A 14,313-nucleotide genomic window follows, 5' to 3' on the forward strand; every position below is an offset into this window, starting at 1 on the left:
TACAGTGTTATATACCTATACTGCCAGTGACTTGGGAAGCTGAGGCAGGAGGATCACAAGTTTGAGATGAGACCAGCCTGCACAATTTAGCGAGACCCTCAACAACTTAATGAGACTTAGTATCAAAATTTTTTAAAAGATTGGGAATGTAGCTCAGTGTCAAAGTGCCTCTGGGTGGTTAATTCCAGTGAATGTGTGATTAATAAATAAATGGGGAAAAAAGACTATAATAAATAAATAAATAAATAATGGAATTCTGACATATATTATATCATGGACAAACCTTGAGAACATTATGGTAAGTGAAATAAGACAGTCTGAAGAAGACAAATACCATACAGTCTTTTATATGAGTTATCTGGAGTAGTCAAATCCATAAAAACAAAAATGAATGGTTATTGCCAGGTTTAAGATAGGGGGAAAATAAGTTATTTACTGAGCTTAGAATTTTAGTTTTGTCAGATGAAAAAATTATAGTGATTGACTCTTTAACATGAGTATACTTAACCTACATTTAAAAAAAACATTTTCTGTTATTTTACCACAATTTAAAAAACTTTTTAATAAGAAATGGTGCCAAGAGTAGTGGCACATGCCTGTAATCCCAGTGACCTGACCGAGGCAGAAGCATCACAAGTTTAAAGTCAGCCTTGACAACTTAATCCCCAGTACCACAAAAAATTAATAAATAAAATACAGTGAAATGAAGATAAATTAAGGCAAGGACAGAAAGATAGATACAGTTTCTTCCATTTGTATTTTTTGGAGAAAGGACATATGGACACGTAATGCTTATATATACATAGATTGTTTCTGAACAGTACCTAAGAAACTGACAAAGCAATTACTTCTGGTAATATGGTTATAGAGAACTAGGAGGTGGACGATAGGAATGGGAGGAAGACTTAAATACTCTTTGATACCTTCTGAATTTTGTACAAAAACAAAAGGAGGAAAAGGAAAGATTAATGGAAAAGAGAAAGTCAATAAATGTTTTCTGCTTCTTAAAATATTAGGAATAGAATGGAAGAAACAATAGTAGTAAGAGGTTTTGAGTCTTGTGGAATTATTTCTAAAGATTTCTTCTTGCAAATTGTCAGGTAACCACACAAGTTAAATTTTCAAAACACCCTTAGTATATGAGTTCTTGCACCATACATTCCATATAAAGATTGCAACATTTTATTATGATAATTGTTATTTAGAAGCTGTTCTGGATTGAAACTTCTTTCTGTGGATGGAGGTGTTTTTCTTCTCAACAATCTTAACCCCTGTTTTTCTCCAAATAATACTTGGTTAAAGGGACATATTTCCACAGAACCAAATCTTTGTCTTTGGGGGTTTTGCATATCCATAAAAAAAACAAAAAAAAATGTTTTTATAACCTGTTCGGTTATCTTTCCCTTTTTGTTTGGTGTTTTACTATAGATAATTCAGCATTCAGAATATTGTGCACAATACGGGTATAACAAATGGCAACAAATTGTTCCTTGTGAGATCAGTACTTTGGGATTATGCAAGGAATATGATTTTGTTTTTATTCATAATTTGATATGAGCAAAAGCTCCCTAGAACGTAAAAGTTTCTTTAAAAGAATTTTAACTAAATGTGTAAGCTTTTTCCATCTAGGAAGGAGATTATTACTATTATAGTAATGTTTGTTATTATTAGAAGCAGCAATAGTATCAACATCACTACTTGAGTAATGCTAAATGCTTTATTTTAAACAAGACTTTCTCAATTTCTTTACTAAGTGCTTTATTATGTTATCTTCATGCAATCTTTTCAATAATTTTCTTAGATACTATTGTGCCAAATTTTATGGATGAGGAAATTGAGCTCAGAGAAATTAATAAGTGTGCCCAAGAGCACTTAGTTAAGTGGCAGAACAAGGATATGAATTCGGTTTAGTTTAGTTTAGGATTTGGACTTGGTGCTTCCCATGCAACATATGAGCCTGATTTTATCGCTTTCAAAGTCGAGCACTTAGTTAAGTGGCAGAACAAGGATATGAATTCGGTTTAGTTTAGTTTAGGATTTGGACTTGGTGCTTCCCATATGAGCCTGATTTTATCGCTTTCAAAGTCCAAGGGGACATTTTAAAAAAGAAGAAGGAAAGAAAGGAGAATTGACATCTACAATGTAAACTGAGGAATATTAACATCCTCATACTAGAGAAAACATTAGGGGAGTTTCTATGATATAAATTTAAGGCAAGACCTGGTTGAGGGTAAGGCCCTATCAACTTGATAGGTACTATATCTGAAAGTCTGCTAAGGGGGAAAATTAAGGAAGTATCTTTTATTCCTATCTTATTAAAACTGTTTGAAATCAGAAATAACTATTAATTGTAAATAGATGACTTTTAGTGTCTATTTAATCTTATGTTTTTTTCTCATTTGACTTAATAATATGCTAAATTTTAGTAATTGAGTCTTAAATATTCATTCCTTTTTGTATTCTTGCAAATAAGTCTTATATAGTCAAGATCAAAACAGTTCACTGTAAAACCCAGGAAAACTCAGAAATTGGAATTATCAGGTACTTCAGAAGGCAAGGAAAAGAACTCGAAATGTCCTTTATCTTCCTTTAGGATTCTTATAATTCAATTTAGAATTAAATATGTTGGTTGTAGATAAATTCTTTTTCCATGAACCAATTATATTATAATTGTCAGTATACTTATATACTTATATAATTGTCAGTATACTTAAATGTATCTTAATGAATGTTTTAATAAGTATATGGTAAAGTCTTAAAATAACTTTAGAAATGCAATCATGGTTACAGGACCTTTTCCTTGTAGGTTATTTTGAAAGAGCGTAAATATGCAGAAATATTTACATGAATGAAAACTAAGTTCTTGACTAAGGTAATCTGGATTAATTAATTTATGTTTTTGTCTTTTCAGTTTGTATGTACTGTGATCACTTTTGATATGCTCAATGTGATCTATATTATCTATCATGGTACAAGAGCTTGGGAGAATGGAAAGCAACTCTAATGTCTACCTTATTTTTATTATTTAAAAAAAAAATTTGTGGTGCTGGAGATCAAACCCAGAGATCTCTCTCTACCTTATTGATTCCTTCAAATATTTTATTGTCCTAGCTTACTTCCTTTCTTTTTTTTATTTACTTTTTTTAACTTTAATTTTAGCCCTTTTTTAACTTTTTATTTTGACACAGGACCTCACTAAGTTGCTTCGGACTCACTAAATTACTTAAGGCTGGCTAGGACATTTGCAAATCCTTAGCTTTCTTAATATGACTTCTGCATATTTTATAGACTGATTTATTTAAAAAAAAAAAAAAGCCAGGGTAATTATTTTCTAAAAGACGAAGAGAAAGGAATAATGGCCAATGAGACTTGTCTGTAAGGAGGAAGACCAAAAATAGGCAAAGGATCAGAGTAGAGAAAAAAGTAAGAAGGAATTAAATCAGGAACAAGGCAGTTAATGGAAATAGTAACTCTTAGTTTTACTTTCTTTCATTCAAGTTTATTTGCATGCTCAATCTTTTCAGGTATTCTGCAGGTTAAAACATAGCCTTGCTTTGAAAAATCAAAATAGGTGTCAACTATGCTAGCCATCAGATAGTTACATATGACTAAGTTTTAGCCACCAGTAGTGAGATATTTTGGTGACATAAGCATATGCATCAGTGCTCTACCTAAGGATAATTCAGTTTCTAGCAGCTGTTGCCTAGACAGCAAACATTTGAATAAAATCTAATGGTTCAGGATTGGAGCATTTTCCTGTCTTCTTTTGTGTTATGAGTCATAGAGAAAATGCTCTTGTGTTACACCAGCTAATTATTTCACTCATTCTTCTTATTGTTCTTATCTATCTCCTAGACAGATTTTGAAAAAGAAACTGGAGAATAGAAGAAAAGGTTTTAAGTTGTTTTCTGGCATCTGACAGGGGACTTGGGTAGGGCACATCTTTTGGCTCTTCTTAAAAACACTTGTAAGTAGAGGTCTAAAGAAGCAAGGCTAGTGGTCTAATCCCCTAATCAAGCCCTATGTTATATTCTAAGGTCTATCTACACTCACATGAAAGGTATATATTTAAATGTAAAGATAATTGTATACAAACCTAACCCTAATCTGGGAAGAGTTCAGAATGTGAAGGGTTAGTAGCAACATGCTTACAGAGCCTGGAAATGAAAAAACCCATGGCCCAAATTGGGAAACCACAGAAAATGCTTCAGCTAATCAAACATTCCTCAATCAAATTTCCAATCACCTAACTAGTCACCTTGCTGGCTATATTCTCTCTAAAATTGCCATCACTAATCACAGTTGCAGCTTCTCACCTTTGAGCTAACATTGACTAAGTGATTTCAACTGGCTTTTCCCCTCATGCTTTTGGACCCATTCTTCTGTATCTCTCAAATGATCTTGTTTGCATTACAGAGCTCTCATTTGGAAGATACTGAATCAGCAGCATTACTTTACTGTGAATATGAAGAATCAGAAATCTTTAGTGATTCCAATGTACGTAGGTATATGTTTTTATACAGCCTTTGGTCATTCAAGTTAAAACGCTTCTGGGTAAATTTGGTTCTTGAATAAACTGGCATAGTGTCTGTTATTTCATCTGTTTAACCTTACTCAGCCAAATAGTCTGGGAGGGCTAATATATGGTTGGGAAAGAGTTTATATATAAATAATACGGTATATTTATATGTATAGTAATCTCCACTTAAAGCATATTTATGAAAGTAGGAAAAAAAGTTGCATCCTGGAACCTTGATAAGATTCTTTCATTAAGGAATATGATTGTCTTTGTGGGTTTTCCCCCTCATGCATACATTTTAAAAAATATTTCAGAAGTGTCCCTGTGGCGACTGCTAGGTATTGCTATTGCCTGTGGGCCTTTATTCCCCATTACAGAGGCCAAATATGTCCTGGCTGTTGATAAGGTAAAGCCAAAAAGGGTTGTAATCACTGGAATGGAGAGTCAACCTGAACATCTCAAAGGTAGAACATTAAACTATCTAGTTACATTTCATGAGGTGTTATAAATTTTATTTATCTCATCCACCCCTCGGCATAATTACCCAAGGAGTCAGACTAAAGTTAGAGAGTAAGTTGTTTTTATTTGTGTGTTTGTGTATTGCAGTGCCCAGTGAGATTAGTCTGGAGATTTTCAGTATATCTTGAGATATGAGTAAATTTCCCATGTATTGAATGGCCTAGTTGTTCTACACATTGTTCTTCCTTAAAGGAGTGCTGGAAATACCTTGGAGAGAGGGAAAGGAAGAGCTATGGGTAGGGAAAATTAGTGCATTCTATAATCATCAATTAGAGATATCCATCTCTAGACAAAAGACAAAGAAGGACAAGTCTCTGGACAAAAGAAGGAAGGAAGAGAAAAAGGAAAGGGATGAAAGGAAGGAAAATGGAAGGTTGGAGAGGGGCAGAAAGAAGGAAGAAAAGAAAGAAGCACAGGGAGTGTGAGGATGACCAAAAAAAAAAAGAAAAGAAAAGAAAAGAAAAAAGAAAGAAAAGAGGGTTTGGACTAGAAGAATGCAGACCCGGTCCCAGTTATGTTAATGAAGATTAGAAATTGAGAGGATCAACTCTGAAAGGCCCTGGTCTCTGCCCTCTTCTCCTTTCAAATTAGATACCTAGCTTACATTTTTTATCCCTTTACTTTCCACTGGTTCTAAAGTAGAAGTCTCAGTTGGTGATACCCTCTTCTTAGGTATGCAGCTTTTTTGCTTCGAAGCTTACTGGAGATTTGAAATGGCACTGCAAGAAAAGATTTTATATAAGCTGATTTTTGTACTGTCACACCCATAGGAAACTGGACTACTCTGAATTTTTTCCCTCTTATTTTACGGGTGGTTCAAGTTGGTTATATATCAAATTGAAGCCTACAAACATGGCATACCTTTCTCTCATTTGAACATTTGTTCTGTGTCCTGCTATATAATGAGTCCTACTTAATAAAATAAAAAGTAGTTAATAGAACTTGCTTTATATAGGCTCAGTTAAAACACACTTTGAATTTATTTTGCCTGATTTGATTTTTTTTTCTGAACTTAATCTCTTCCAACACATAACTATGACGAGGTTCTAAAAACTTTGATCATAAAAGCTGGGTTCTGTCTGTTTTGGGATGTTTACTGTGTGTAGTAGCCCTTGTGAAAACACTCTCTCTCAAAATAAGCTATGCCTTTCATGTATGTCACCATAGTACCACCTGCTCTTAACCCGTCTTCATCTTCCTGGCACAATTTTAGGACCTTCTTCATTAATTATATTGACTTAACTTGGTTGTACTTCATTCTATATTGATGAAGAATTCAGAATGGCATGAATTCACTTATTGTGACTCACCAATAGCTGGAGTGGGACTCATGTCCCTAATGCTTGCAAACATTAACTGATTAGTCCACATGAACACTATTCTGTATTAACATTTTGCAAATGACAAGCCAAATGCAGGAAAGTTGTATTCTTTGCCCAGTGTTGTGTGATAAGCAGGGACGGTGCTGACATCACATCTCAGCAGACAACTATTAATAAACTCATTACTAGAGGACAGCATCATTGATGAAATATGTGCCTTACTCCTTTTGTAGTATCCTACAAAATTCATTTTGTTTTATGGGCAATAGAGTACTAGACTTGAAATGACTTATTGTTTTTGCTGATTTTGTCTTGAAGGGACCAGTGCTTGAGAATCTACATAGAAAGTATTTTTATGAAGTTGGATATGCAGGGAAAGGGCAACTCTAGTTTTAATAGATTTTCTCCCTTAGAAACAGGTATGTGTATCAACAGATTACTCTTTGCTTTATTTCATTGCCAGAACTTTCATTCATTTAAGTCAGATTTGTTAGGTTTTCCTCTTCAAGAGGCAAGTTCAATGAACTTGACTAGTTCTTTGAAGGTATTGGATCCTCCTGTTTTGCTTAATCAGAGAGTAGTTTCCATGTCCTTTTTCTCTCCTTATTCCACTCCCATATCCAGTGGGATTGAAGCATTTCTTCCTAATCTGAAGACTTAACCTTGGGGAAAGAGGGGTGAGCAATTAATTGAAATCCCCATTATTTAATTTTCTTCAATGGAAATGATGTGGGATCTTGATAACTATTTGAAATGGAAATACTGATGAAAAGTGTAAGAGTAGAAGATTAAGTTGGTAGCTAAAGAACTTTCTCTTCAATCCTGGGGTAATCGAACTGTGAACTTTGGTTAGTTGTATTCCTTCATTCCCCAAACATTGACTGACTCTCATGGGCAGATCACTGGGCAAAGGTCTATGGAAGTTGGGCATAAAATATATGTTTTGAGAATGTATAGTCTATATGTCAACAAGTTAGTTTCATGGATATTGATGGAAAGCTTTGAAAAGTAAGGGGGAATGTCATTACATGCCGAACATGAAAGAAGAGAAGAAATCTGAATAAGTGGAAGGAAATTGGGCTGGAGGGCTGGCTGCCTTAGATCTCCTGGGACTTTCCTGGAAGAGAAGGGAGGAGTGTCAAGGGGCCCATACCCCTGCTCTGGTTCCTCTCAACTTCCAAGGTGCCATATAATGGCTAGAAGCTATACGTGTTTCCTCTGCTTTACACAAAGTTGTTGGAGAAAAGGACTGTCTGTCCCAGAGAGGGTGACATTGTGACTGGTAGAGGTCAGAAGAAGATAATGGCCCTTGTTGCAGCAGTTTCACCTTGGCTCTATATAAGGAATGTAGGTAGTGGCTAGAGCAGGTTGGGGTACTGGTGGTTTGAAGTAGCCACTGGGTATCCTAAGGTTCTTGAGGTTCCTCTCTGTTCCCCTTTCTCTTATCTACAGCTATGTAGCCTAAAAGAAGAAAAAGCTGTGGAGAAGCTAGTATTCCAATTATTGTGCTTATGGAGGTTCAGCTAGGAACAACTGAATTCATTACCATTGCAGGGCTCCTTCTTCCTCAGAAGTATCCTATGTATTATTATACGTTACATTAATTTTATTTCCTAAGAATAAGATGTTTCTTTATTTCTCTAATTTCCCTGTTCTTTTGACCCCCAACACTACTCAACCACATAGGAAGAGGAACTCATAGGTGTTACACTATTTTTATGTTCTGTTTCATTCCTTTGCTTGGTTTATTATAACCTTGTAAGGAATGCATTTTCCTTCTATACAAAGAGCTTTTATGATTGAATAGTCCAGTGAAAGGAAAAGATATTAGTCTTTTGTGTTATTACAAAAAAAAAAAAGAGAAAAAGAAAAAGAAAAGCCCACTTTCTAGAATCAAATGGGGAAAAGACAAAAAGAAAGGAAAACCTGAAATGTAAGAATTATTTGGTTTGGGCTGGAGGTGTAGCTTAGTGGTAGAATGCTTGCCTTGCATTCATGAGGCCCTGGGTTTGATCCCTCATTTAAAAATAAATTATTTTGTTTAGAATACTTTTACATTTGTTTTCTTTTGTTTTTGTGATGCTAGTGATAGAACCTGGGGCCTTACATCTTTTCCCAGTGACTTACATCCCAGGCCCCCTTTACCTTTGTAGTCTACAGATTTGCATTTTCTTCAAGGTCAGGAAATGGTCTCTGAAGACAACAGTACGCTTTTAGAAATTGCCTTCTGTAGGATTTTTCACATGGAGTCATTTTGTGAAGTGGAAGAATGCTTTTGGGGAGAGATAATATTTAACCTAATAATAAGTTCAACATGAAGGATGTAAGAATTTTTAAAAATTATCACCATCAGGGCAAGCTCTAATTCAAAGACTACTGTGGACTAGCCAATTCATATGGATTAGAGATTAAAGGGACTGGGCAAGGTGGCATGTAATCCCAGTGACTCAGGATGTAGAGGAAGGAGAATTGCAAGTTCAAGACCATATTCATCAACTTAGTGAAATCCTGTCTCAAAATAAATAAAAATAAAAAGAGCTCGGGATGTAGCTCAGTGGTAGAATGCCCCTGGGTTCAGTTCCTAGTATCCCAATAAAGAAGCAAAAAAAAGAAAGAAAAGAACTTTAACTTTCAGGAGTCTTCTAAAGAAGACTTATTTTTCTTACATGTTTTAAGTTTTTGGAATAGTGTATGGAATAATCAGAACATTGAATGAAGGAAAACTACATTTAGGAAGGAAAACTGTGAGGTCATTGTGCTAGTCAGCTTTTAGTCCCTATGACCAAAATATCTGACAAGAACAACTTAAAGGAGAAGTTTACTTTGGATTCATGGTTTCAGAATCAGTCCATGGTTGGCCAGCTCCATTGCTCTGGACCCTCAGAGGTAAGGCAGAACATCATGGTGGAGGAAAGCTACTGAGTTTATGACTGCAAGAAAGCAGAGAAAGAGAGGGGAAGGGACCAGGGATAGAGATAGGCGAAGGCTATGCTCTGCAGTGACCTACTTCCTCTAGTTATATACCACTGGCCTACAGTTTACACCAAATACAGTAGTCTATTCAGATTATCGACTGGGGATATGTAGAGGGCTTGCATGAAATGCATAAAGCCCTAGGTATGATCCCCAGCACCACAACAAACAAAAACAAAACAAAACAAAAAACAAACGAGAAACAAAAACAGCTGGGTGCAGGTGCACACCTGTAATCCCAGCACTCTGAGGCAGGAGGATCATGAGTTCAAATCCAGCCTCAGCAATTTAGCAAGGCCCTAAGCAACAACTCAGGAGACCCTATCTCTAAATAAAATATAAAAAAGGGCTGGGGATGTGACTCAGTGGTTGAGTGCCCCTGAATTCAATCCCTGGTACCAAAACAAAACAAAACAAAAAAATCCAGCCACTGATTATGTTATAACTCTCATAATTTATCATTTTACCTCTGAATGTTCTCATATTGCCTAACTTTTTCAGGGACCCTTCACATCCAATCCATAGTAGTCATTAAATTTGTCTCTAGAGATTATAAACACAAACAAGATGCTTGTGGACAAACCTATGTAAAAAATGATAACAAATTGATTGGTATATAGGCCAAACAGCAAACATGTCCTACCAGTTCTGATAATCTGCATTTACCTTTTTCCTTTCTGCTCTATAATGTGTATTTTATATTTCTTTTTTCATAATCATTTGCAAAAACAACTTTCTCTAACAGACACAGATATAAAAAGGGAAAAAAGGAATACTTGTTTCTAAGTGATGAGTTTTATTACGGATTTCAAATGGCTAGTTGCCAACTGCAAACATCTGTCCCACAGGAATTCAGGATTGTTTAAATTGTTTCTGCATCACTTCTGAGGCATAGTAGAGAGATTGCTCATTAGAACATGTGGTTAGAAAAGGGAGGGGAAAGTGTTGTTAGTGGCAAACAGTTTTACCCTAAAAAATATTTCAACTTTTTTCCTTTGAAGGGGATCTTACTCTACTGGTAGGAAGCCTTTTGTGCTGTTAAACTTATTTTGCTTTGTTCCGGGACAAGATGTGAGAAACCATAGCTCAACTATTTATCTTTAAATAATTATTATGAGAAATAATTTTCTTTTCGTTTTTTAAAGATCTTACCCTTACCAGTACAGTGGCACATGGCTGTAATCCCAGCTACTCAGGAGCCTGAGTCAGAGGATTGCAAGTTCAAGACCAGCCTCATCAACTTAGGTGAGACCCTGTCTCAAAAACAAAAACAAAAACAAAGACAGGATGTAGCTCAGGGTAAAGCACCCTGGTTCAATCCCCAGCACCAGTAAAATGAATCTTACTCTCTTGAATGACATATTTGAGGAGAGATAAAATTTGTAGTTATCTTGGGTACAAATGCTATTTTTAACATTGATTTTCGCTCATTGGCTCTTATTGTGACTGCATGTTAGAATCACCTAGTCACCTTTTTAAATCATTTTGTAATAAGTCCTGTTAAACCAGAGTCTCTGTGAGTGGGGTCCAGGTATTGGTATTTTAAAAATGCTCCTAGAATTATTTTAGTGTGAATCAAGTTTCATACCCACTGGTTTAACTCTAGCTATGCTAGTTTTTGTACCTCCAAATCAGAGTTCCAGTCTGCAGAAAGTTTGTAACATTTGTTTTCTTGAAAAGCAGATGAAATGTGAAGTAACTAGAACCTTAAGAGTAGACTTATGGGGGCTGCGGTTGTGGCTCAGTGGTAGAGCACTTGCCTAGCATGTGTGAGGCACTGGGTTCAGTTCTCAGCACTGCATAGAAATAAATGAATAAATAAAGGTCCACCAACAACTAAACATATATGTGTGTGTGTGTGTGTGTATATATATATAAATATATATATATATATTTATATATATATATATAAATAATTTTTAAAAAAGAGTAGGCATGCATTTAACTACTGAGGTATAAGACATTTAACTTCTATTCAGTGAAATTTTTTGGTGAGACTTCAGTTAAAAGAAGAGTAAAATACTGAAATTAATTGACCCAAATTCACCTAAATGAAGGGTAAAGATTTCCATACCTCATGAAAGCATATTAAAATTTATACTTCCTGTGTGAAGCTAAAGAAAAAGGAAATAATAAACACTTTATACTTTGTATAATGTATTTTTATTGAAATAAAATATAAATACAGAAAAGTACACTTATTTTACACTTATTTCTCACTTTTTTTACTTGATGAATTTTTACAAATTGATGTTTTCATAAATACAGATCAAGGAATTGTGTAGCTTGTACTAACACTAAGAAATGGAATATTACCACTTATCCCAACCACCAACTTATTTCCACCAACTTTCTTCCTTCTAATCACCACACACCCTTCCCAACCACCATTCCCCAGGAATACTACTTTCCTGATATTTTGACCGCATGATTTTGATGTGGGCGTTAGGCTATGCTCTTTAGAGGACTCTCTGTGATTTCCAGAATCAAGGCTCAGAACCATGCAAATAGTTAAAGAGCTCTGACTTAATATTCAGACAGCCTGGGTCAGAAACCCAGCTCCACCACTTACTGGCTGTGTAATTCTACTTCTTTAAGTCTCACTTCCCAAATGTATAAAATGCAGATAATAATACATGTCCTGTGGAGTCGTTGTTAGACATAAATGAGATAATTTGTATTAAGCACTGGGGAGCCTAGCACATTATCTGTACTGAGTGGAGAACTGGGACAGTTGTAGGATTCCCTTATGTCAACTGAGGCAGTACCACTGTTGTCTGGGGGCACATTTAAATTCATACTTCAGCTCTGGAGGGAAAGAGGAAGAAAAAGTGAGCATCCTGACCAGCTTTTCTTCAACATCCCAAGTTTGTTTTATGGCATGACTAACATGTGGTAACTTCTAAAATATATTCTTAAAATTCATAAAATGGCAATTAATTGAAAAGGCCAAAAAGTTCTCATTCATTTTTATATCCCCCACAGCTCCTAGCACAGTGATTTGCAAATTGAAATCAAACAGTGATGCTTCAGGCATGTCATGCTTTCGTGTGCTGGATTTATATCTGGTCCCTCATAAACCAGAGTCATATTTTTGAGACATCTGGCAGTAGATAATGCAGAATGTGCAGTGAAACTAGGAGTTTGGTCTAATTTACACTATTACCCAAATAAAAGCTCCAACTAAGTTATTTGGCTTCCATAATTTGAGGCAAAACCAGCTCAGGCATACTTGCTGCTGCTTATAGTTTAAGAGAGCAAGGGAAACAGGAGTTGGTGGGACTTGTAGGTTTTTATCATTGATAAAATTGTACAGAAGTTTAAAGATAATATCTTGGGGGAAATGTAGCCTTTAGAAGGGGTAGGGCAAGCAAGATAACTTATTGAGTACTTACTATGGTACAGAAATTGTGCTCAATAGTTTTTACACAATTTTGTATTGAATCCAAGTCTTTGTAGTGAATATTTCTGGTAGTCCCTGTTTAAATGTGAGGAAGCAGGTTTACCTAAGCTATGTGATCATACTGATAATGAAAGCTAAGTTTGCAGGACACTCCCAGTATGAGCTCTTAACCTTATGCTGGATTGCTTTTCCTTGAATGGAATATTATTATTCTGGTGCTTATAGGTCAGGGACAAATTGAATAGTGATTCTCGACTCTGGCTTAAAGCTTTTTAAAAAAATGTAGAAACGGAAGTATTACTTTAGGAGGTTTCTCACTCAGTAGGTCTTGGATGAGGTTCAACATCTTTGTTTTTTACAAAGGTCTATAGGTTGTTGTGCAGCCAGAGCTGAGAAACAACTAGGGAGGAATTGAGAAATTTACTAGGGAGGAATTATAAGATTATAGATTTGGGAGCATCTGAAGACTAAATTTAGAATATTGTAAAGACTGTTGGTAGAAGTGTAGGGAGGTGGAGGTAGCTTAATAAATCAAGTTTTGTGTTTTGGGAGAAAAGATGGTGTATGTTACTGGAAATTGGATATATCATGAGGTGTTTCATAGATTAATTCTCCATTCTTCCTATGAATTTCTAGGGTACTACCACTATTGCACTCAAGCATAATCTTTCTCACACCTAGTTTGCTCTCTCAGATGTCCATTTTCTCAGTGCTTTGGTTGGAGCTGTTATTTCAGAGCTACTAATCAAGAACTGTTGTGTAGAGAGCAGTGGATGACCCTGATTAAGACAAGTGCCATAATAAAGTTTAAGTTTAATAAATTCTTTTTTTTTTTTTTTTTCCTGGTACCAGTGATAGAACCCAGGGGCACTTAACCACTGAGCCACATCTCTAACCCTTTTATTTTGAGACAGGGTCTCTCCAACTCTCTAAGTTGCTTAGAACCTAAATTGCTGAACTTGCCATCCTCCTGTCTCAGCCTCCCAAATCAATGGGATTATAGGTGTGTACACTGCACCCCAGTGAGTTTAATAAATTCCTAATCTCAATGAATCCTTTCTTCCAAATCTCTCCGAAAGCTTTTTTTATTTTGTTTTGTGTACCAGGTATTGAACTCAGGGACACTCGACCACTGAACCACATCCCCAGCCCTATTTTGTATTTTATTTGGAGACAGGTTCTCACTGAGTTGCTTAGCGCTTTGCTTTTGCTGAGACTGGCTTTGAACTCACGATCCTCTTGCCTCAACCTCCTGAGCTGCTGGGATTACAGGAGTATGCCACTGCACCTGGCACTCCCAATGCTTTTTGTATATTTTCTCAAAGTATGCCTTGGTAGTATGGAAGTAGTAGTAATTCTTCCTCTTACTTTACAATTAGGAAAGTTGAGTTTAAAAAGCCATGACTTGCTAAGAACTATATATAACTAAAATAATGGCTAACATTTGTTGAGTACTAACCATACACTAGGCCCTGAACTAAATGTTTTTACATGTATCATCTCACATTGCATTTCTGATGTCAGTAGTGTTATTTATCCCTATTTTAGCAGTAAGGAGGTTGAACTCATTTATTTCA

At 35.6% G+C, this 14,313-nt stretch overlaps 1 protein-coding gene across 4 annotated transcripts in view; it reads left to right on the top strand.

Moving 5' to 3' along the window:
• Ssh2 (slingshot protein phosphatase 2) overlaps positions 1–14,313 on the top strand; it is a 244,715-nt gene that overhangs the window by 67,330 nt on the left and 163,072 nt on the right. For 3 of the 4 annotated variants that reach the window (XM_047543369.1, XM_047543371.1, XM_047543370.1), the window contains one exon: positions 4,417–4,497. The exons of the other annotated variant lie outside the window; for it this stretch is intronic. In XM_047543369.1, coding sequence (XP_047399325.1) covers positions 4,417–4,497 — 81 coding nt within the window. The remainder of the gene's footprint in view (positions 1–4,416; positions 4,498–14,313) is intronic. 4 annotated transcript variants of the gene reach the window in all.

The sequence above is a fragment of the Sciurus carolinensis genome, chromosome 3 (genome assembly GCF_902686445.1).
Source record: "Sciurus carolinensis chromosome 3, mSciCar1.2, whole genome shotgun sequence".
Taxonomy (NCBI): domain Eukaryota; kingdom Metazoa; phylum Chordata; class Mammalia; order Rodentia; family Sciuridae; genus Sciurus; species Sciurus carolinensis.